The 24372-nt window shown below is 55.5% G+C and overlaps 1 protein-coding gene across 3 annotated transcripts; it reads right to left on the bottom strand.

The window, feature by feature from the left end:
* Positions 1-2004: 2004 nt before the first annotated feature.
* Positions 2005-20216, bottom strand: NLGN3 (neuroligin 3; the record flags this gene model as incomplete). Of its 3 annotated transcripts, XM_080795331.1 has the most annotated exons (7): positions 2005-2848; positions 3455-4244; positions 6380-6565; positions 12951-13100; positions 14946-15005; positions 19051-19110; positions 19760-20216. In XM_080795331.1, 7 exons carry the CDS (start codon positions 20214-20216, stop codon positions 2005-2007), a joined length of 2547 nt encoding a protein of 848 aa, XP_080651457.1. The 3 variants fall into 3 exon arrangements, with proteins under 3 accessions (XP_080651457.1, XP_080651458.1, XP_080651459.1); XM_080795332.1 differs by lacking the exon at positions 19051-19110; XM_080795333.1 differs by lacking the exons at positions 14946-15005; positions 19051-19110.
* Positions 20217-24372: the final 4156 nt, after the last annotated feature.

Genomic DNA, 24372 nt, shown 5'->3' with positions numbered 1-24372 from the left:
ATCCCATCTGAACATCATTCTGTTGTGTTGGTTTATCTCCCTCACTTTGTCAGGGTCACTTTGAAGAATTCTATTCCTGGTTTCTGAGGTGTCAGCAACCCTGCCCAACTGTCACACTTGAGGAGCAGACTCCCGGGTTCGGTCCTTCAAGTCGCTGAGAAGAATGTGAACCACCATAACGCTAAACCTGTGGAGGGCCCATTGAATGCCCCCTCCCCCTTCCCCCCCAGGGAGTTGAGGGGGCAGGGCGAACCCCTAGGAACCCCTGATTGCAATCCTAGAGAGAAATCACTGCCAGGGCTCCAGTGAGTTCTCCAGTTGTAATTCACAGAACCAGAAACAAGTATCCCTGGGGAGGAGAGGGCCCCTGCTCTGTCAGTCCCCCAAGACCAGGGGGTCCACCTATCTGATGCCCAGCTGGATTCCAATGTGAGAAAGAATTTCAGCCTGTTAGAGGTCATACCTCCTCCCAGCCCCCAGTCCAGGATGGGGGCAGGACGGTGGTGATGGTGGCAGTGGCAGCAGCAGGTGGTGGTGGCCCGGTGGCAGTGGCTGGCTGTGGTGGGGATGGGGGCAGAGGAGGAAGAGGAGGAGGAGGAGGAAGAAGAGGAGGAGGGGGAAGTATTATTTTTTGCCTTTTCATTAGGAGGCCCATGGTGCTAAGAGAAGGCTTCAGCAGCAGGAACCCAGAGCGTTGGGGGGCAGGGCAGGGGGGTAATGGTAGGGCAACCTGCTTAAGACTGGACAGGCCTGCATGGGGGGTGGCGCAGGGGAGTGTAGCCCAGACTTGTCTCAGTTTAAAGGCACAGGACACAGAGACAGGCTGGATTCCTAGCCCACAGGGGCACCCTGCTGGGAGGTCTGTTGGAGCAAGGCCTGTGCAAGGGAAGCAGGTTGGGAGTGCTAAGTGGATTTTTTATTTTTATATCAAGACACTGTGTTTAAAATTTTTACAAAGGACAAACTCCATGGGTTTCCGTTAGTGTTTTAAGAACTTTTCTTTAAAAAAAAAAGCCAACAACAACAAAAAAACACCGCCTTTTTGAAAGAGAAATGACAGACACAAAAGAGACTTGGTAAAGAAAATGGGGCAAATTTCTGATACCATTACCCCAAGGGCAGAGGCAGAACCCAGATTACACCCAGGGGCCCTATAGCGACGACCTCCACCACAACCTCATTCACCAAATCTAGGGTCCCCTGGTCTAGTCAGGCCAGTGATCCTGGCCTTAGGGGGAAGCAGGTCACCCTGCAGTCTCTAGAGCCCTCCACAGGGACACAGAGATAGATGGCTGAAGAGTTCTCCCCTGTGGCCCTCCAACCCCATCCAGCGGTAGCCCCTTCCTCCTTCCACCCCATGGTCTTGCTCAAATCTGTTTCTTTCTTGGCGGGGGGTCATGTTCCTGGTGGTGCCAGAGCCACACAGACATGGGCCTGGAGCCTCCCTTCCAGAGCATCTTTGCGCTCATGGGTTGGAGAGGCATGTGTTCCAAAATTATTTTAAAAATCAACAAAAACAAGACCCAGAAAAAAGACCAAGTCTGGGGGGAGAAAGAGCTACTCTGCTCTTTAAAGCTCCCAAGTCTGGAGTTGGTGGGTGGTGCAGTTCCAAAAGAGGTGGAAGGCGAGCACCAAGGGGGTGTCCAGCTGGTGCTTTCGGGCCCCCAGGAGTGTCTGTGATCAGGCTCAGGGAGCTGGCTTCAGCTGCCGTTCCACAGGTCCTCAGTTTCCCAAGGACTCACTTGCGTCCCCATTTGAAGGGTTTGTTCAGGTTTACTTCCTTATTTGTGTTTTTGTACATGCGGGTGCATGTCCACATCTGTCTATGTTTGTGCAGGTGGGTCTGCTGTCAGGTGTGGGTGCGTGTGTATACATATCTGCGTGTACGTGTGTGTGTGCACGCGCACGTGCGTACACGTGTGTCTGTGCGTGTCTGTGGGTGCATGTGTGTCCATGGATTTGGGCGGGAGGGAGCCAGGAGATAGGCTGTGCTCTGGGCTGGAGCTATACCCGGGTAGTGGAGTGTGAGTGGGGCAGCCCAGTACTGTTGAACCCTGCGGCAAAGGTGTTGTAGGGGTGCAGTGTCTGCAGCCCTACCAGGGAGTTGGGAATCATAGTGATGGTGTTGGGTGTCATGAGTGGGATGTCGTCAGGAGAGCGACGCAGGGTCAGCGTGTAGTCAGGCAGTGCAGTGAGGCGCAGTGTGTCGTGGGGGGGACCAGCCTCACATTCGTGGTGGGTAGGGCCCAGCTGTAAAGCTGCCAGCTCCTCCTCAGGAGCAGCTCCCAATTCAGGGGCCCCGGCTCCCCTCTGAGGACTGGGCTGCCGCAGGGGCTCCTGACGCCGTTTGTCCTTGCGGTAGTAGAGGGCAGCGAAGGCCAGAACGTTAAGGAACAGGAGGGAGGCCCCCACGGCGATGGTGACACTTAACTCGGTGGAGTAGTCACGAGGGTTCTCCACCAGGAGTGGCCCTGCATCCTGGTCCCCGTTCCAGGAGCCCTGGGCATTCTCATTGCTGTAGGCAGGGGAGATGGCTGGCCGCTTGGTGCTCCAGGTCTTGCCGTTGGGCCTGCGGGTGATGTGGGAGCTGTGGGTGGTATCCGGGGGCGGCACTTTGGTGGTTGTGGACGTATAGTGGAACATGTCATGCAGGTTGTATAGGTGGGGCACCAGGTGTTTCCAGAAGGCCACCTTGGTGGCCCGGTAATGATCGCGGACCCTTGGTTTCAGCCCGATGTGAAGGTAGAGCTGGTCTCGGGGATTGTATTTGGACCAGGCCACTTCCTCAAAGCGGTTGGCCTTGGTGTGAATGAACTTGGTGTCCTGGGGGACCGGCTTGTTGGGATCCCTGAAATACCACATGGAAATCTGGGGTCACCACTCTACCTAGGTGAGCAAAGTGCCCAGAATTCTTCCTCTCACACCCACATTTCCATTTTTTTCAGGGTCCCTCCCTCTGTCCACACCCCTCCTCCTCCCTGGGGCCTTGAATTCCTATTGCCCACTGTATCATGGAAACTGGTTCATCCTTCCCTGTGCCCATCCTGTAAGGTCATGCTATCGATGACTTTTCTTCTCACATGCTCCCGAACATCAGCCAGTCTTTTCAGCTGTCCAGTTATCCCAAGAACCCTTGAAAGGCTCTTCGTGAAGGCACTTTTTTCCCCACTTCACTCGGCCTCTGACCATCTAACCTTGAATCCCGTGGTTCTCAGTAACTCTCCCTGTGGCTCAGTCCTAACGCTAGCTGAGTTCCAAGCCTCGACAACATGTTGGAGGGAAGAAATGGCACGAAAGACTCAAAAGGAGGAAGTAGGAAGGGAACGAAGAGGGGACCAAGCAAGATTCGGGGGAAGGTCTTTTAAAAAGGAGACAAAGGAAGAGGTCTAACCATAGAGGAGTGGAGGGGTAGGCATGCTGGGGTCCCAAAGAACAACCCCCACTTTCTCCTTACCCGGTCTTGGCAAAGTTGGTCCAGTAGGTCATGACGACAGCACTGAGCATGACGTCATTCTTGGAGAAATTGCAGGGGAAGAGGTCAGTGGGGCCTACCATAGGGACACCAAAAACGTAGGGTACTTCATCCCCGTGAGCTGCATCTGACCAAGCAGGCTTCATGAGGCTCTGGCAGTGATGGTAGAAGGCGTAGAAGTATGTAGGTGACCCATAGCGGGCGTGCAGATCAGCGGTCACCACTGAGGGCTCCACCCACTGGTGGTCAGTGAAGAGTGCCACCAGTGTTTTGCGGCGGGTCTCCGGATTGTCACGGTCTGCCCAGTCTGTGTACATGAACTTGATGGTCTCCCGCAGGGTGTCCTTACCCTCAGGATAGCCATACAGATTGTCCACAAAGTTGGAGACTGAGTAGTCAAAATCAGTGCCTGAGACGCCATCCTCAGGGTCCACCACCCCTTCCACGAACTTGAGCCCCTCACCCTGGTTGACACCTAGCATGATGTCATAGTTGAGGAACTCGCCCTGCTCCATGAGAATCTCAGGGTCATCAGGAATGACGTCACCATCAATCACAGGACCAAAAGCCACATGGTAGCGGGCTGGCTGGATGTCCTGCTCTACCAGCTCCTTGGCACTCTTTTGACGAAGACAGTCCACCATGTCCACCGTGTCTAGCACATTACAGCCTACCTTGTCCGCCAGCAGGCTGGTGTACTTCACCGGCTGGTAGTTCACGGCCCAGCTGGACAGGGCAGAACCACTTTGGATGATGGCCCTCTGGAAAAGCCCTGCAGAAGACACGCAGTACCAGCTCAGATCATCATGGCCCCCAGTGCCTAGGTCTCCCTTGCCTTTCCCTGAGGGACAAATTACACCTCTCCTCACTCCTCTGTCACTGAGGCTGCCCTCTGGGTGCAATGAGCTACAAAGGAATAAGAGACCTTTCAGGAAGAAGAGACCTTTCAGCAGGGATGATGGATTAGGACCAGAGGAGGTGTTGCTGGGTCCCTGCATGACCTGGACTGACCCCCTGCCTGCTCCTTGCTTCCTTGTTCTGGAATGAGGGTTGGTAACTTGGGGGTTAAGGAAATGGTAGCAGGAATTAACCCCTTGGGTCCCAGACATCAGCTTCCTTATGCTCCCTCTTTATTTCTCCTTGTCTTCCCTCCTTGCTTCCTGCCCAGCTGGGCCCAGCTCTGTGCCAGCACACCACCAGGGAGCTGGCGCTTCCGCCACAAAGGGGTCTTTTTCATGAGAGATGAGAAATGCAGGCAGGAGAGAGCTTCGCATTCTGGGAGTTTGGGGAAAGATTCCTGAGGGCAAAGGCCTGGGGATCTCAAAGTCTCCAGGGAGCATGCCCTCACAGCGTGGAGTCTCCACAGAGACTTTCCTTTTCCTGAAGCTACTGATGCCTCAGATCTAGTTTTTCCCCTGGCCAAGAGGGAGCCAGTCCTCTGAACTCAAAAGGTGGATGATTCTTCTCCCCGCCCAAGAAAAAAAAGAGGGGTATCATGCTGTCCCTGGTCCCAACATTCCCAAGTGAGGAATAATCTGGCCCTCAGACACCCTGTTCCTTTCCTCTAAGAGAAAGGCAGTTGGCATGGGTAGAAAGAGAGGGAGAGAAATATAGATTACTACTTAAGAGAGAGCCTCACTTTTCCAAAGTGAGGATTACTTCTCCATGGATTCTCTGTGAATCATTCGCAGAAAGACCAAGAGAACAACTCTTTAGGGGAGCCAGGCCCCTCAGGGGACAGAATGTAGCACTACCCCAAGAAAGGCCTTGCCCTCCCAGGGAAGTTCCCGATCTGAGGAGGCACCAGTCCTCTTTACAGACAGGGGCACCCTCACGATCAGTCATCTCACCCTCCTTTGTGGCGAAAGGGGTCCCTTTCCCCCCTACTGTCACCTAGAAGCACATTCTATGGTGTGATTCTGATCCCACCCTGGTCTTCCCTCACTGGCATAGTCCCTGGAGGGACAGAGGCAGGATGTTGAGGTCAGAGAAGGTGATTTTTCTCTCTGAGAGAGATAGGCTTTCTTCAAAGAGGGACTGAAAGTCTTCCTGTGAGAATATCACTCACTCACAGGGTGGATTCCAACAAAAAAACCTTGTCCTCTCTCCCAGATTTCCTTTCCTCAGAGGAAGGAAAGGAACCTATTTCAGGAAGGTCTCTTCTACATGAGAAGCTCATCTTTGCCTCTCAGAGACAGAATGTGCTCTACAGCCCGGAGTTGAAGGGAACGTGCCCTGCTGAGCCGAAAAGGGCCTATTTAGCTCCCTTGACGAGTCACTAGCCAAGCAAGGAGAGAGGCTCTCCTCTGGGCTAAGAATGAATCTCCCTTATGGTTGCCCAGCCCAGGAGAAGCTCTGGTGTGGGCTACCAGATTGCCAGCCTCTCAGAAAAAGCCCACCCCACAGGTTAGCGATCCTCACTATTCAGACCCATCTCCCCGCTTAAGGACAGATCCCCTCCTGTACAGACTTGTTCTTCAGAAAGAAAGGCAGAAAATGAGTGTTTCTTACACCTAAAAATGAATTCCCACTCTAGATCTCTATCCTGAAGTCACATGTTCTTCCCAAACTGAAAGACTTCCCTTGCCCCCCCAAATTAAAAAAAAAACCCCACTGTCCCTTCAGATAGACATTCTACTCCCACTCACCCAAACTCGACTCCCACACAGAAGGAGGATCTTACTCTCTCAAGATATAAACAGGATTCTCTCTTTCCCTCTCCTGCACTGGGAGAAGGACTTCTTCCCTGAGAGGAACATTTCCATTCCACTTCTCCCCAAAGGGATGCCAAGCCGGTAGAGGAGGGCCAGCTGATTCCCCTGGGTGCTCTGGACCCCAGGAGGCCTGAGGCTCAGGGTGGGCAGCTGGTCCATTGCTAGCTGAGGTTCTGCCCCGAGCACTACTCACCCTCAGAGTGATGCGACAGTGTGAGAAGGCTGACACAGGACGCGCCAATGCCCGAGCCGAAGACGGTAATACGGCGGGGATCGCCACCAAAGAAGGCAATGTTCTCGCTCACCCAGCGGAGGGCCTGGATTTGGTCAAGGAGCCCGTAGTTGCCCTTGGCAGCCTGATCGCCAGTGCTCAGGAAACCTGGATTCAACATAGGGCATGAGGACGGTGAAGGCAGAGGGATGGGGGATTGGGGTTATAATGGCAGGCAGGAAATGGGGGCGGGGAGGATGGGGGGCATGAGGACAGAGGAAGGGGCATGCGGTGGTGTTCTGTCCACCCAGCTACCGTGTACCATTGCTCCTGTATGCAAGTTCCAGCCCCATCCATATAGGAAGGATCGATCTGCTCCTTGCCTCCCACTCCATTCTCCAGTGTGTGGGGGGTCCCCAGACTATTCGAGGGGACGCCTTCAGCTGGGAGACTTAAGCTGCAAGAACTGCAAACAGCCAGGCCCCTGAGGTGCTCTCCAAGCCATTACCCTAGCTCCCTGGTGAGATAGATTGGAAAGAGCAGGGACCCTGGAGTCAGATGGTCCTCAGTTCGTGTTCTAGCTCTACTGCCTACTGGCCATATAGCCTTGGGCAAGTTATTTAAAATATCTGGGCTAGGGAACCTGGGTGGCTCAGTGGGTTAAAGCCTCTGCTTTCGGCTCAGGTCATGATCCCAGGGTCCTGGGATCAAGTCCCGCATCAGGCTCTCTGCTCAGCAGGGAGTCTGCTTCCCCCTCTCTCTGCCTGCCTCTCTGCCTACTTGTGATCTCTGTCTGTCAAATAAATAAATAAAATCTTTAAAAAAAAATATCTGGGCTATAGTTTCCTCTTCTGTAAAATGGAGATAAAAATACTTCAAAGGGTTGTAGCCAGGATAAATCGAACACAGGCCTCTCTAACACGCTCCGCACTCTCTAAGTCTATAATTACTTCTCGTTCCCCTTCCTCCACTCTCTGAAGGAAGCGAGGCTCCCAAGAGGCAGTCGTCCCCAAGCCCTGCTTGCCGCCCACCCTGTCTGGGTTCGTCCACCTGCACACCTCGTTCCAGGGCCTCAGGTGGCTCCTTCCCCTCATCTCGGGGCTGATTCTCACTTCCCCTCCTCCCAAGACCTAATGATTCAGAAACTCGGGGGAGGAGGCCCCACAATCTGTATTTTTCACCAGCTCTCCAGGTGATCTGGGGCCTGCTAAAGTTAGAAAACCACTGGGTGAGGCCATCTTTTTCATCTGGTGGAGAAATGGGCAAGTCAGCGCTGTGTGTTACCACAGAAACAGGTCTTCCCGTCCGCCCACCGGGATTTGCTGCTGAGGAGACATGTCACCATGGAGACTACCTTCCCACCCACCTGCTGGGATTTGCTGCTGTGGAGACTTGTTGCCATGGAGACTACCTTCCCGCCCACCTGCTGGCTATCCCACAGAGATGTCCTATATTCCCCCCCAACCCTGCTTCCATTTCAGACCTATCACGCTGCCTCATTTCCTCTCTCTTCCTTGATCCCTGCGCTCCTTGGAAAGCTCCCATCTTCTCCTGCCCTAGGCTTCTGGAAGGGTTCTTTCCAGGCGGGTAGTCGTGGCGCTCCTACGTGTCGGACACCCCATACCTGGATTGGTTCGTTTTGGATTCCCCATTTGAAAGCTCCTTCGCAGCACCTGGGATCAGCTTTGTGGGAGGTCACGTTTGAAAAGGCCCCCTCAACTTGCAGGGAGCTCTCTGGCTGTCCTGGCCGGCCATGGGCAGAAGCTGAATTGAAATAGACTCAAGCAGGTGCAAGACCTCATCCCCGTCTTTCTCAGGTCCTCCTGTTTCTAGCTTCTGTGAAAGAGCTCATTTCACCCTCTTTAAGGGTGCTATTAATTTATATTTGGTACCATTAAGGACTTAAAATACTTAGTTATTCCTCTCAGGACCCAGTCACAAGCCCTCTTTCCCCCCAGGTTCCCGGCGAGGAACCATGAAGGAATCAAAGAAAGCCTGAATGAGGATGAACGGAGGGGCCCTTGCTCCTCCAGAGAAGGGAACCCGCTTCTCCTCTGCCTGTCCCATTCACACACCGAAGTTGCTGCTGAGAGTCTTAAAAAAGTCTGCTGACCAAGATCCACCCCAGCTGTCCAAGCCCTAGACCCTCCTGCAAGAACCACTCTTTGCTTCTCTTAGCCCTCCCATCCTGTCTCCCTGCCTTTCTCCTTCCTCCGTATTTCCTTTCCCTTTCCTCTTACTGAAGCCACGGCGCACCAGGCTTCAGCCCCGGCTGAGGGAGTGTGCCGTGAAATATGTCAGTGCATCTGTCCCAGCAGCGGGAGAAGCCTGGTGCTTCAAGGTAGTCAAGTAGATTTCGCCAACATGTCTCGATTCCCTGGGTTGGGAACAAAGGCCTGATGGGGCTGGGTGGAGGAGCCAACCACCCCTTTCCGCGGCTCCCGCCAAGGCCCGGGATGAGCGGCGCTGAAGCATGCAGATGAGGCCATGTCCACCATCTCCAGTACAAGAGTCCTGTGTGAAGTGTTCTATCCACTGGGCCGAGACAGGTGATCCCGCAAATGTGACCAACCAAGAGTGCACAAAGCCTGGCGGCACAGGAGAATAAGTCGCTCACTGCTAGGGCCCCAGTAACTCAGCCGTCCACGGAAACCATGGAAGAAGGAGGGCTGAAATACCACGCACTCCATAGAAACTGTCACAATAAAACTGAGACCGGCTCTCTGGGCCCTGGATTGCCACTGTGTGGTCCATGGTGGGCCCCCCGTCAACAGAGGATGAGGGAATCAGGCACACTGCACCCAAACCACAGAGCTCCGTTCCTCGAGGCTTGACTTTCACCAGGTTGTCTGTTTGCCCCAAAGGCTACCTGAGCAGAGATGTATCATTAAATTCTGGAACCCAGACGAAAACCTGGCAAGCCCCTACTTCCTCGGCCCTGGGGGTGTCCACGTCTGCTATCCCGCCGGTGTCTCTTGTGTTGGTCTCAAGCCTCATGGGGGGGGACTCCTCAAATAATAAAATGGGATCCATGGACTGGCCTGTGAAAGTCTCCATATAAATGAATCACCCGAGATGTCCCAAGAAGCACCTCAGAGTAAACCATATGTCTGGGCTCAGTGCTTCCAGAGAAGCTGAAGGGAGGGTGAATGTGTGCATGCAGTTGGGGGGTCCCAATCCGGCCCGCCCAATCTGGGATGCTTGAAGACCCAAAACAACCAAGTCTCAGCTACACAGCAAAGTGTCCAAGTGCCAGGGACAGATCTATGCTCTACGTCTGGCACCGAGAGACAAAAACATCTTGTAGGTACCCAGAATCCAATCAGTGGCTTATAGACTACATTTGGGTTGCTGAGCAGGCCTTAAAGGAGACACAGGAAGTGGTGGGGGGAACTTTGGACCAAATCTCAGTTTGTGACTCCTTCCAAGGTTTGGGTAATATTATGTTGATCATTAACAACTGAAGCCCAAAGAATACAACTCATGCCCCCAGATGTGCTGTTTTGGTTACCCAAATGAGAAGGGGTTGTAAAGCGGGTGGGGTGGGGGTAGGTGCTTAACCTGAGTTTCTAGGATGAGTTTCGGTGATGTCCATGGAAACGTTTCTATAGGTTTGTGTACGTGTGTGCACATTTACCGGGGGGCGGGGGGGCGGGTAGGGTCCATAGCTTTCATTAGAATCTCAGAGGGGTCCAAGACTCCCCCAAAAGTTAGGAACTTCTGATGTAGAAGCTTCAAGATTAGGGAAGTGGGAGGGTTGTCCAGGAACCAGCACACTGGGTACCATAGGGAACACTCACCGGCAACAGGCCCTGTACAGCCCACAGTTGCAAAGAGACACTTCAGATCCTGAATCTCTCTTTCCTGTCTCCTTGCTCGGTGTGATCTTGTCCTCTTTTCTCTCCCCTCTGTCTTTTCCTTCTCTTCCTCAATTCCCAGCCCCCTGCATTCCTCCCCGTTCCTCCACTCTTTTTCTGCCTCCTTAGCTGCTTCGATCATACGGAACCGAGGCACATTCTTCGTACTCTCTGTGCTTTCCAATAAAACCAACGGAATGGAGCTCTGTGTTTCTAATTTTTAAAAGCAGCCAGGTTGAACATTTTCTATCAGTCTCACTAAGAAAATAAGGTAGCAAGGCTCCTTCTGGCCTTCAGCTACCATAGGCACGTGGCTGGATATCTGTGTGAGCTTGCTTCTGGAAATTCCTGACTCTTCAGGAACCATGCAGCCCTTGCATGTGGTTTTATAGCCACCTTCTCTTCCCCTTTGCTGTCAGAGACTCAGATCCCCTTCCTCAACAGGACAGATCACTCAAGAGAGCCTCACCAGGACATCTGGAGCAACAGAGGAGCAGCGGCCAAACCATGAAACCCAAGCCCACCAGATCATCTGGAGATCAGGGAGATGCCTTGCATGCTTCATCCCCCAGGATCCAGAGGCCACTCGAAGGGACACAGGCCCACTGTTTTCGGGGAATATCCTTTCTCCAGTCTGGACCCCAAAAAGGTGTGTTGCTAGCCCACCAAGTGTCAATGGTAAGTCAAGAAAAGTTTGTCTTTCTGGGCTCGTGAGCTGTACCAGAGGTGGCATGGAGCACCAGGCCCTCTGGGGTTAGAACTGGCAAGAATAATACACTCAGAAGCAAATTAAGATAAGGTCCTGTCAGCCAAGGGGCCGGGGAAGAAGTCATGTCACAGCTGGTCCAGGACCCAGGCCTCTGGACCTGATGCACAGCCTAGACCCCCACTGCAACCTGGAAGACACCAGCACTTCAGGCCAGTTGTCTTCCTCATGCCATTACAGGGCTACGTGGCTGCACATGCCCTCAGAGGCCTGGGTGAGCGTCTGAGAGGGAGCAAGACCCTGTACATTGCGTCGCCCTCTCTAAGGTACTTGTGTACCTCAGGAACCTGGCCACAGATAGGCAGTAACAGTCAGCAAGGAAGACACAGCCCAGAGGGGCAGCCTACATCACCAAGCCCAGCTGGTGGCCGGCAGAGGATGTGGGGGGAAAGACTCAGGGGTGCATAAGAAGAGGCATTTGGGAAGGAAGCCTGTATGTGTGAGAGTGTGTTTATGTGATGGGGTGGGAGTATATGGGGATGTAGGCACAGAGAGGGTAGTAGAAATGCGTACGTGTGTCTATACATGCTACGCAAGCGTGGGGTACTCACATGCATGGGGGTGAGGCGAGGTGTGTGGATCTGGAGGCCAAGCGGGGGTACACGAGTGTCTATGTGTTTGTCAGGCAGGGTAGGGGCGGGGAAAATGTATGTATGTATACTGCACATATATACGCAGGGTACGTAGGGGAGGAGTGTTTATGTGTGTGTATGTGTATACGTGTGTGTATGTATCTACGTGGGGATGTGGGTATTCGTGTAGGAGGTCTATGGGTGTGTGTACACAGCAGAGAGCTATGTAAGTATAGTGCCTGGGATAAGCATGGAGATGTGGAAGGGGGTGTGTGTGTAGGATTTGCGAGGGAGTGTGTGTGTAGGATTTGCGGATGTGCAGCGTGAGAAGGTGCGGATGGGCGGGTGTGGGTGTATGTGCGTAGGGAGGGGGACTATTGGTTTGCATTTAGGTGGGGAAGCTGAGGGACATATGCGCGCGTGTGGGTGTCCGAGTGGAGGTGGGACTGGGAAGCACAGGGGGGTGTGAGTGTGTGTGTGTAAATGTGGAAGGAATATTTATGTACATTCAAGGTATAGGCATGTGGGGTTTATGTGTAGCGTGGATGTGTACGGTGTGAGTCTTTGTGTAGAGTGTCTACGTGGGGGTAGAAGGAAGTGTGAGTGTGGGTACATGTAGTGTGTATAAGTGTAAATGTGGATACAGAGATGTAGAGGGAGAGATAGATGGGAATGCTGGGGAGGGGTTCCGAGAGATCTGTGTACATATGGAGTATGGATGTGGAGTGGAAAGAGGTATATAGCATGTGGATATGTGTGCAGGAAAAACCATATGTGTGGAATATTTATGGAGTGGTGGAGGAGCATGCGTGTGTGTGTGAGAGAAGCAGCCTGTAGATGTGGATGTGGGGGTCTCTATGTGTACGGGTATATGTGTGTATTTGTGGGGTGTGTGGGAAATAATAGTATGCAAGGGGGTGTGTGGTGGGCAGTGTGGATGTGCAGTCAGGTGAGGGTATATGAGCAAGTGGATATGCGACGGGCTAGAAGGACTATCTGTATATGTATGGGGCTTTGAGGGAGTGGGTCTGGGTGGGTAGGGACAGGGGAAGGACACTAGAAAGTTCCAGACCCTGCGAAACTCAGCCAAGCAATGGTCTGAAAGTAGCGACCTGGCTTGCGACTTTTAAGAGAAGGTGTGGAGGTTGAATTGAAATTCCAGTGGCAGCTAAACACTCAGGGAAAGGGCCTGGGAACATGGGCAAGCCCCCAGCACTTGGTCAGGGACCATGTGATATCACTTGACTCTGGTCACTGGCACCCGCTAGAGAACGGAGGCCAGCATTAAATCCCCAGCATTCTTTCCTCCTTCCTTGAGAACCCAGGCCTCCTTCAAGGCAGCTAGCAGAGAACCATACCTAGCACCCCAACCCGATAGTTGAGGGTGATGACGATGACGTTGCCATAGCTGGCGAGGACGCTGCCGTCAATCATGTTGCCTGTCCCTTCCATGTACGAACCTCCATGGATGTAGACCATGACGGGCTTAGCGCCACTGTCCCGGATGTCTGCAAGGAGAAGGGGTGAGACACAGGCTGGGTAGGATGCCCTTCCTCCCTCACCCCCGCCAGCCCTGGGGGGGTGTGGGCAGCAAAGCTATCCCAGGTGCCAGGACACCACCGCCAGCTCTGGAGGCAGGACTCACGGGACTGCTGGGCTCGGAGCTTGAGCATTGGCCAGAGACTTAGCCGGAGGTGGACTTCAGTGATGGTTTTAAAGACTCAGGTTTCAGCCTCCCAGCTGAAGGCAGTCAGCCAGGCTTGCTATGGCTGGGCCTAGGTAGGCCACAGGCTGGGCCCTGGGGACGGAGGAGCAGGAGGAAGAGGCAGGGCTGGTCTCTTAGCTGGCTCAAGCGAGTCCCTGCCCCCGGGGCACCCGGAGTCCTGGGACCTGACACGGCTTCGAAGAGCAGGGGCTGGGAAGCCTTGAAACCCCCAAGACTAGACCAAGTTACATGGAAGTAAGGCCATTGGCAGCAGCCGGCCCCCCCCCCAGTGCAGACAGAGACAAGAGGAGTGGGAAGAGGGGGGTGGCACAGGGAGAGAACAAGGAAGGACGTGGGTAAAAGGGAGTGAAGGGCAGTGATGGGGTAGAGGGAACCTTAGTGACATGGTCTCTCAGCCATGTGCTCATTTACCCCATTGTCCCCCGGGGGCGTCAGGCAGACTTAACTGGAAGCACTGGGGATGGGGGAGAGGAGAGGGGCAGAACTAAGAATGAGAGAGACACCCCCACCCCACTCTGCCGCCCCTCCCCTCCCATCAGCATTAGGATGAAGATGGAGCCTCCCCAGAGGCCATTCAGTGAGAGACCTTCAAGCGGCCACTCCCAAGCCCAGTGAGCACAGCGGTGGCCTTGGGTCTGGGTAGTCAAGAGAAGGCTCCTGACCTGACCACCTTGACCTGCAGCCTCTCAGTGTGTGAGCTGGACCAACACTCCACCACGCCAGTGTGGCCCTACCAGCCACCAGCGGACCCCCCACCCCCACCCCCGCAGCTGTTTGGCTCCTCCAGGGCTGGAGGGGCAGGGCCAGGGCAAGGAAGGTAGAAGGAAATGCTCTGTGCTGCCTAGCAAACACAACCTGTTTTCCCAAGGAGGAAGGCAGACTGGTTCCACCATTACCCAAGTATCTTATGCCATCTACTGACTGGGCTGGGCGTCCTGGCCTCAGCCTGGCACTTTAGCCCACAGCCTTCCTGGCCCTGTCCCGAGCCAACCACTGCAGCCCGTGGCCCTGAGGCCATATCTCTTTTCCTGGGAGGAGGCGGGGGGTGGGGTGGACAGTGGTGATTTAGGTGTTGCTAATCTTCAGCCCCTTTGGTTGTCACGGCCTCACTCCTCAGCTCAACGGCCTACCGGGCCCCTCTCCCAAGAGCCCGTCTTCCCTCGAAACACATGTGTCTCCGCAGTGAAATCCAGGTACATCCTCACCATCCGGTCTCCTTTGTACCTCTCTCCCCACCCTCCCTCTGCCCTGCTTTCTCTCCACTCTCCCTGCTGATCGGTGGGGGCAGGTGCCCGTTGAACCACGGAAGATGCGGGGGGAAGCTGCTTCTGGCAGTGCCCACTTCTCTACTGTAGGACTCAGGACGAGGGTAGGGGACCAGGGCGAGGAGGCTGCCCCCCCCCCGGCTCTACTGGTGGTCCCCTGCTCCAGCCAGCCAGCCGGGTCCATCACCCAGGAACTCCCAGCGGCCCACCAGGCCAAAGATGGATGAACAGCCCAACAGCCTTGTATAGGAACAGAAACACACCAACGGACGGACAGACAGACAGACGGGGCTTCTCCCCATCGAGAAGGGGAGGGGCTCTGTGCCATGCACCAGCCGCCGCGCCCTGCAGCCCCCAAATACCTTCATCTTCATCCCCGTCATTATCCGCTAAGTCCTCGCCCTGTTTCTTAGCGCCGGATCCTGGGGACCAGACACGGGGAGACACAACAGCACAGAACAGAGAACAAAACAGAGAGAGAATTCAAAAACAGCATGACTGCAGTGTGGCCCAGCAAGCCAGCTCTGGGCTTGGGCCCAGGACAGGCAGGAGGGATGGCAAGAACCGAGGGAATGGGTGGGCTGAGGCCCAGACCTTCATTAGCCGATGATGGTGTTGCAGGCCCCTGCTGGACTGGCTTCCTTGCGCCTCCCTGCCCCGCCCCCCAGTCCCCACCAGCCCATCTCAGCCGACTCCCTTCCCAGTTGGGAAGGCGGGAGCAGCATATGGGCCAGGGCAGAGAGCCAGAGACCCACTCAGGGAAAGGATTTCTCCCGGGTGGCAGGGGTTGCACGTGTGTACACAGGCAGGCTGAGCTGGAGAGCCAGGGCAGGCGCTGAGGGTGACAGGTGGCCTTGCCAGAATGTTGGATACGGATGCGAGCTATTAGGGCAGAGCCGGGAACTGGGGCCCCCCTGGCCCTGAGCTACCTGGGCCCGGTGGGAAGGCTCGAGCTGGGCCTCAGCTGACCCTGATTCCCAGAGGAGGAAATGGGAGATGAAGCTTTCCCTCTGCTCTTCCTCGTCGGGGCCCCCTGCTCTGGCTAATGGCAAATGGGGTTCCTGTGAGCAGGAACGCAGCCTAAGAACAGCAAGCACTGCTCTGAGATCGAGAGAGAGCCAGAGAGGGAGGGAGGGAAAGGAGGAACGGGAGAAGGAGAAAGGGACATGAGAGAGATGGAGAGAGAGAGACAGAGAGAGAGGGGGAAACAGAGGAGTAATGATAACAGCTCCTACCATAGACCGAGTATTTACCGTGTGCCACTCTACGTCTGCCATACTGTTTGATCCTCACACCCCAGTGAGGTGGGTACTGTCTCTACTCCTGTTTCACTGATGGGGAAACTGAGGTTCAGAGAGGTAAAGTGACTTGCTCAAGATCACACAGCTAGGAAGCGCTAGAGGTAAGATTCAAACCCAGGTCTGCTCCAAAGCCCATGGTCTTTCCACTGCACCATGCCACCTTTCTGGGGACGGCGGGGGCGGGGGGGGGGAGGTGGCGGAGAGGGAAGGAAAAAAATCAGCGAGAAAATAGGTGGAGCCTGGGGAGCGGGGTGGAGAGAGGGGAGGGAAGGGAAGGAGAGAAAAGAAGGGAACAGAGGAGAGAAGAGAGACATTTAAGGACCTGTGGGTAAGCTGGCACCAGCTCTTTCCTGTTCTAAGGAGATGAGAAGTGCATCTTGAGCATGGCTATGGAGACAGAGGGCCTACTGCCTGGATGCTGGGCAGAGTTCGGAGACCAAGGTCATTCTGCCAGCACCCCAGGGCTTACCCTCTGGTCTATGACACCAGATACTCTCAGCCTGCAGGCAGCAAATAGCCCTCTTTCGCAGCTGGTCTGAGCTCTGGTGACTGAAATCCCTCACAGCTATTAATCAAAACAGGAATCGCCCTCATATTACAAAATGGCTTTTCAACTAGGGCAAGAGCCTCCTACCCCTCCCCACCCCCACCCCCACCCCCAAGGGGCAGAAATGGCCTCCAGCTTCCAGAACTTCCAGTGGCACCTACCATCTTAACACCTGCCAGGACTGAGCTCAGAAACCCTGTGGGGCACGGGGCATCATCACCCACATAACGGACAGCCCCCCAAGTGGAAGAAGGGACTTACTCAGCCGGAAACATGCATTCCCTCCAACCTGATGGAGGTGGAAGTGGGGGGAGGGGGCAGGTCCTCCTCCCCCCCCCCAGGAAATCCCTCACTTGCATGGGCACAGACTTAGAAGGTGGGACCTTATTGCTCCCCACTCCCCCCCATCCACCAAGATAGATGCCTTTTCTCCTTCAGCTGAGCGCTTACGAAACAACTTCTTGTTGTCATGCCCATCACGCAGGCCAGCTCCACCAACCATCCCCTGTCCCAGCACTGGGCTGCTGCAGGGTCCCAGCCGGGGCTGGTCCTGCCTACCCTATGCACACCACAAGCCTAACAACCTCGGTGGCTGTCTCTGCTCCAAGAAGCGGGGGTCTGTAAATTCCGTTCCAAATGGCCAGCTGGCCCTGGATAGGGAACTAATTTGAACAGTGAAATGACCGAATGCCCTCCCCCACACTGTCAGGGGCTCACTTCCCAGCTTGGCCTGCGGGGCTTAGCTGAACCCGCCAGGTTTCAATCCTAGGATGGGAGCTTCGTCAGAGTGGTGATGAAGCCATGGTTTAGGTCTAAATCTTGCCCCTGCCTCCTAGCCCTCCACAGCCCCACAGTACCTAGTGCATGGCCTTGCCCACAGTCAACAATCCTGAGAGCTAAATGTTTGCATTTGACCTGAGCTTCCAGTCGGCTCTCTAGCCAAACTCTCGGGACTGGACTGCCCTGGGCTCTCACTGGCACTCTGGGGGAGATCATTCCTCCTGGAAACGGTTAAAGTTCACTGTCAACCTCTCTCCCTGCCCCCCAGCCCCCACCCAAGCAAGTAACCCACAGGAGTAGGTTTAAGAGACCCTTTTCCTGAATTCATTCATAGACTAGTAGAATGTTAAGGCCCGAATGGTCCCCTTATCACCTTCAGAGATGGGAACAGAGGCTCCTCCAGGAAAAGACTTGCCTAAAGTCTCACTGCAAGCTAGCAGGAGAGCTGGGGCTCGGTTAGGCTTTGGGTTCCCAGCCCTGCTCTCTTTCTGCAACACCACAGTGCTTCTTCACTTGTGCGGGGAAGTGTGTGCTGATCGCCTACTGCATGTGAGGTCCTGGGCTGGGCGTGGGGATGTGGCAGAACGCTGTCCCCAGAGCCCCAGGCCCCACTCCGTGCTCCAGGGTTCGTCAAGAGCACTCAGCACACATAAGCTGAACATGTGGATTCCCCCAGAATCTGCCCCCTAGAGATTCCTGCTCAGCAGGGAGCATCTTGGCCCAGGAATCCTGACAACCCCACTCACTGCGAGGTGGGGGCAACCCTGCCCTAGGATTTCAAAGGAGAACAAACTCCAAGCTTGCCAAAAGGTTGTAGGGATCAGGCTGTGATTTTTCCACCTGTTCCTTAAGCCGTTACTGTTTTCCAATTAAGCCCAGCCCATCCACTGTTTCACCATTGTTTTCAGAGTCATGAAAGTAGGAATGACCTACAGATGGGAGCTGCCTTGCGTGCTACAGTGGAAAGAACATGGCCCCGAGAGTCAAGAGACCCGGGTTTGGGTCCCAGCTCTGCCACAGACCAGCGACAGGGCCTCGAGCCACAGCAAGTCACTCCCCTGGGCCTGTTTCCTCATCCGTAAAATTGGGAAACTGATTCCTGCCTTACAAGCCCCCAGAGACGTGGGGAGGATTTTATGAGCTAAGTATGAAAGCGCTTTACAGGACCGCCAAGTGGTATTCCAACAGGAGGAATTATTTCTACAAGGGAAGCACATTTCTGGGTAAATGCAAAATTCAGGATGTTGTGTCTCCTTTTCGAGTCCATGGTTCCTAGAGTCCCCCAATGTCTGCCATGGGACTAGCCCAGGGAAGGGGGGGGTGGTCTGGTCACACAGCTATGCTCTGGCTGGGGGTGGGGCAGGCCAGGGGTGATTGGCAGGATGACTTGAGTCTAAACTTCAGGGTCGGAGAGTTGAGTCTAGACTTCGACCCCAGGAAAGAGTACGGAGGGGTGAGCTCGGGGCTGCCCCGCCAGGAAGAGCGCAGAGCCTCTGGCTTCATCCTGGGTGCCTGGAGATCTGCCCACCCCCAACGCGAGGTGGCTCAAGAGAGAACCACGGGCTCTGTCTTTGGCACAAGCCTTACGGTGGAATCCCGGGCTGGGAAGATCAGAAGAAACGGGGTTGCTGCAGCTTTTGCCCTGAACCTGCCTTAGGCCACCAAATCGTCCCTGAAGAGCAGCCAGGGCCCTTGGCTAAGGTGGAGCTTAGGCCTGCTCACCGACCGCCCCCTGAGCCTAGGCTACTTGAAGGAAGGCTGGGTCCTCAGGGGCAAGGGCAGGTGGGCAGGCAGCCCTCCCTCTCTCTCTCTCTCCCTCCCCGCCGGCTCGCTACCTACCTCCTTTCCTACAAATTTTCTTGTTGGGCTTTCGGGCGCATTCCTTGGAAATCCGCTTTACTGTAAAATGAATAAAAAACTAAAAAATAACAGGAGGCCTCTGCCCAGGGGCATGCACCCCCCAACCCCCTCCCCAGGCCCCAAGAGCTGCTCTGCAGGTGGCACATGGCAGAGAGCCTGTCCCACCATCTCCTTGTTTCTGTCACTTACCTTAGTGTGAGCCCCGCGGAAGGAGGCAGCGGCTAGCCCAAGAGGAGGCACCTAAGCAATGCCCACCAGGCTGGCCCCCACCCCACACACACCCAGATCCCTTGGCCACACACACCTACTACCTTTCAAAGCAGGCGGAATGGCAACAGGGGGGCCTGGTGGAGCCAGCATCCTCCCACGGGCAGTTGCCCAGCAGGGACCCATACTCCCCCAGGGAACCCCCATCCAGCACTCTGGCCCTAGACCTGTCAAAGCTCTCAGGCCTGGCCAGGCCCCCTCCTGGGAACAGTGTCACTCACACATGGGAGCTCAGACAATGCTGGGTGAAGGGAGAACAGGGAGGAGGAAGGTGGGGAGGAGGCCAAGCAGAGTGATGGTTAGAAGCATCTTCACAGACTGACAGAGGCATGCTGCAGGGCACACGACCACGTGCAAGCCACAAACACCACGGGAGGGGGGAGGGGGTGGGGAAGGCACAGCGGCTGGCCATAGCACTCACCATCCTCCGTGGGCACATAGACATTCAGGTAGAGGCAGTCTTCGTTGGGCTCCTGGATGTAAGTAGCCACAATATCCAAGTTGGCAGTGAACCAGACGGGCAGCATGACTTCGGGCACGGCCGTGTGGATGTTCTGGGGGCACACTGGGGGAAAGTGTGTGGCGTTCCGGATGCCCGACCAGGATGGGGGTGGCTCAGGGGGCAGGAAACGTTTTTCGCCGATGGGGGGGGCTGCGTAGGGCACCCCCAGGTACTGGTCCACAGGCCCCAGGATCTCACTGGGCAGTGGCACCCGGGCACCCCTTAGCTTCCCAAAGTGAGTATTGACTGTGGGCGCTGGGGCCTGGGTATTGGCCCTCAGCACGAAGCTGAGGAACCACAAGGTGAGGCACAGGCTCCGGCCAATCGTGGACTTGGGGCTCAGGGACAGCGAGGGCGGGCCAAGCCGCAGCCACATGTTCCGGGCAGGGGGACTGGCAGGAAAGGCAGACTCCAGGGTCACAGCATCAGCCCGACAGGCAGCCCCTTCATGGCCACACTGACTTGAACCTCAAGACTGAGCTCTCGAGGGACACCTACAGGTGCCCGGCAACGTAGAGAGGTCGTCCAAGCACCACAGCTTCAGAAAGGGGACTCCCTCAGGGCCAGACAGGCCTGTGGAAAGAGGGAAGTAGGCGTCATCTAAGATGGTCAGGGGAGGGCTCCCGAGTCGGGGAAGGGGGGGTCTTTGGAGGCCCCAGTTGGGCACTGGCTGATTCTCCTACAGGTAGGAGAGGTCTCCAGTGCCTGGGGTTCTGGGGACCCGCCCCATGATCTCCACTGCCTCTCAGACCCTGGCTGTGTGCCTGGCTATGGCTGGAAAATCCTAGGGGACTAACCCAGGGATAGTTGCTGCCACTCCAAGTTTCCAGTCCCCAACTCCAACTCCTCCGCCTGTGGAGCTCATGGGGGCTCAGCCAGGGGCCCAAGCAGCATGTGGTCACAGGGGGTGGGGAACACTGGAACCATATGGAGCTCAGGTCCCTGAACACGCTGGGCTGGACACGAACAGCAGACTCTCTAGACCCCGGGACCTGCTAACCCCACAGGAGGACTTCCCACACCAGGAGAGGGTAGGATTGTTAACCTCACTCTGGGGTTCCAAGGCATCAGCAGGAAAAGCAGCAGATAGTCACAAAGGCCCACGTGGAGACCCCCTGACCAGTCAACCAGGGTTGGGGGGCAGGGAGGGCAGAATGGCCACTCACCAGAGTCCCCAGAGCCTCCTGTGCCCCTCCTGTACATTTCTCCTCAGCCCTCACTGCTCCCAAATTCAGAAGCCTTGGTCCTTTCTATGGGCTCTCTGTAATTCACACCAAGTACCAGAACTGAGGCAGAGACCACTTCGCCTAGAACCCCAGGCATTGTTGATGCTCAGTCAGTGTAAAATACACAACGGAGTGTGAGGGACACACACACTCAGAGACCCATGGAGGTAAAGTCGCAAAGACTCAAAAAAGGGAGCAAGAGAGACCAAGCCTGGCTCACAACAGACACTGTGATCACGGAGACGGATATTCCAGACCCACGGAGATCCCTCATATAGTCCCACATTCTGAGACAGAGAGCCTCACGGAGCCAGAGAATCACAGAGAAAGACATTCAGAGACGTACACAGAGACTTACTGGAATATAATCCCACATACACCACATAGGTAAATATCCAGAGACACATGCTGCATAATGGTGACACATAGGTGGAGACAGAAACAGAAATAGCAGCACACTCAAGACACACAGGCTTTCTGACACCCAGCCAATACATACAGGCGCACACAGACCCTGCTGCATGGACAGACACACACGCACGCAAGCGTGTACACACACACACACACACACACACACACGCACAATTTAGTTTTCCCTATTTCTCCCGCCTTCCAAGATTGCCGGCCTGCTCCTTTAAGAACTGGCTGAAGGGGTGGGGGAGGGAGATTGGGAACGCCCGGCAATCGGCCACCACCACGAGAGGGGAATGAGAATGTGTGTGTGTGAGAGAGAGAGAGAGGAAGAGAGAGGGAGGGAGAGGGAAGGAAAAGGAGGCAGAGGGAGGGTGAGAGAGATAGAGAGAGAGCTAGAGAGAGAAAAGAACGAGAGGGAGGGAAGAAGGAAGAGGGAGGGCGGGCAAAGCGACTAAAGGGGTGGGGGCTCAGAGGAAATGGGGAGCAAAGTATAGGGTTGGGGGTTAGATCCCAGACGCTGCCCAGAATGCACCCGGGGTTGGGGGGGGAGGAGGGGAAATGGAAGGAAGGGGTAGGAGTAGGGAGGTGGGGCAGGAGGGAGTGGGTGTGTGTGTGTGTATGGGGGGGGATAGTCCGCAGCTGAGTTCACACAATCCCCCCATTCACCGTCTCCATGGCAACTCTGGGGCACAGACCGCTCATTCACACGGCTTCCCCGCCAGCAACCCCCCCACGCCATTAACCCCCTCGGTGCCTCCCCTCCCCACAAATTCCATTAACCCCTTCGGGTTGCCTCCCTCTCCAGTAACCCTTCAGTGCCAAATGCCAGTCCCCTTTGAGTCAATTCCCTGCAGCCCCTCCCCCCTGAACACCTAGACAAATCTGCCGACCCCCAAACGCCCTCTGTACCCTAGGACCCACTGTGAGTCCCCAAGGCCAAGATCTCCATCCTGGTCCAACTTGCAATTTGGGAGAAGACAAGGGAAGGTGCCAATGCTGGGGATTAGAATGGCATCTGGGGTACTTTGGGGGCTGGAGCAGTATTGGGCAAGGGGCATTGTGCAGGAATGGACTGGTATCGAGAACTGCAGTATTGGGGGCTACGCGGGTCTGAATGGTATTGGGGGACAGAGCTGCATTGGAATGGGGGAGGATAGAATAAAAGCCTGGGGGGAGGGGGGCTGCAGAGAGTGGGGGAGGAAGCCTGGCTGGGAGATGCTATGATGGAAGAGGGATGGGGCTGCACTGCAGGGGAGGGGGGACTGGCAATGTGCAATACAGGAATAGGGCCAGGGCCCCTTAGTAGGGGCATTTTGATGAGCATGCGGCCACGCTGTGGAAATAGAGGGACCATGGGTGGGAGGATGATAGGGATGCGGGATTCAGGGAGGAGGTGGAGAGGAGAAGCAAAGCGGCGGGGGCGGGGGGGGGATATTGAGGGTCAGGGGTGTCTAAGGAGAACATGGGGTTGAGAAGGATGGGGAGCATTGGTTGGGGAGCGGAGGAGCCCGGGATTGGGAGGGGATAGGATCGGGGCAAGGTATGGGCAGCTAGAGGATGAGAGACCGGGGCAAGCGGCCTCACCTGTTCCCCAGGCTGTTGCGAGCGACTGAACCGGTCCACGGACCACCCATATCGCCTCCAGGCCAAGGGCTCCGCACCTGAATTCCCGAGATCTGCTCTCCGGCAGCCTGGCTGCTGTGCCCGCGCACCGAGGGGGCGCGCTGCGCGTGCCCGGACAAGGGGGGGCGCGGTCCCTGCCATTAACTCCTTTTGTGCCAGAGATGGCTCAAGTCCTGGGGCATGGCCCAGTTCCTCCCCTGCTCAAGCACGCTCAGCTCACCCGCTCTCCCTCTCACACACACATCCCTCAAGTCAGGACAGGTGATCTTCCAGGGCAGCTAGCTCTAACTTTACCTGCAAAGCTTGAAACATTGAAACAAAGGGAGAAACTGAGGCACCGCCTGCAGGAGCCCCCAGTCATACTCTACAAAAGACAAGCCTCCACCTTGCTCAGCATCCCTCGCCTCTCCCCTCCTCAGCACCGGGCGGGTGGGCGCAGCGTGAGCAGCCAGCAGTGGAGGGTGGGAGCACTTGGCTCTCCTCCTGTCACTCTCCCTAAAGGTCAATGTTGTTCCTTTCTGCTGCTGCTAGGGCATGTCAGACTGAGACTGTCAGCAGGCCAGTTGCCCCACCATTTCAGGCTCTCCCCTCCAGATCCCACTGTCTTTGTGTCTCGTGTTTCCGTGTGTAGTGCACCTGTCCCTTTTGTTTACCCCCTGCTCCCCCACCCGAGTCCCTCAGAGTGTCCCTTATCCCAGCTGTGCCCCCAAGCCTGCAGCTCCTCAGAGTGTTTGTATCAGGACAGAACAGATCAGAAGCAAGCTTCAGTCACAGTCACGGCTGCCTGGACCCTGTCTGGGGTTTTGTTCCTTGTGCACACAGCTCCGAAACTTGCTGAGTCCCATGTGAGCGAGGGTGCCGTGGACCTCAAAGTGGGATTTTGCTTTATTTATTCTTTTTTTTATTTTTTAGAACTTGGGTATTGATCAGTTCCTGGTTTTACCAGCACGCTTGACACTTGCCAGTGACCCAGTGCAGCTATGGCTTGGATGTTCCCCCAAAGTTGTCACATTGTTACCCTCTTCCACCCAGCCACCAGGCTGAGGCTGGTCCTCTTCCAGCCCCAGCTGGGCATACCAGAAGACTCCTTTGTAGTCAACCGGTTGGCCCTCCTGAACAGCCTTAGATCTAATGCCCCAAACCTGAAGGCAAAGGGGCTGCAAATGACCCTACCACAGTTCCCAATGCGACTCTGGGGCAACGGCTTCGAGTATTCTCCACTGCAAGATGGGAGGGAGCAACAGTCATCCTGGGTCACTGCCAAGGTGG

This window comes from Martes martes (genome assembly GCF_963455335.1).
Source record: "Martes martes genome assembly, chromosome: X".
Lineage (NCBI taxonomy): Eukaryota > Metazoa > Chordata > Mammalia > Carnivora > Mustelidae > Martes > Martes martes.
The sequence above is the reverse complement of the archived record's forward strand: the minus strand, read 5'-3'. Positions and strand labels throughout refer to the sequence as shown.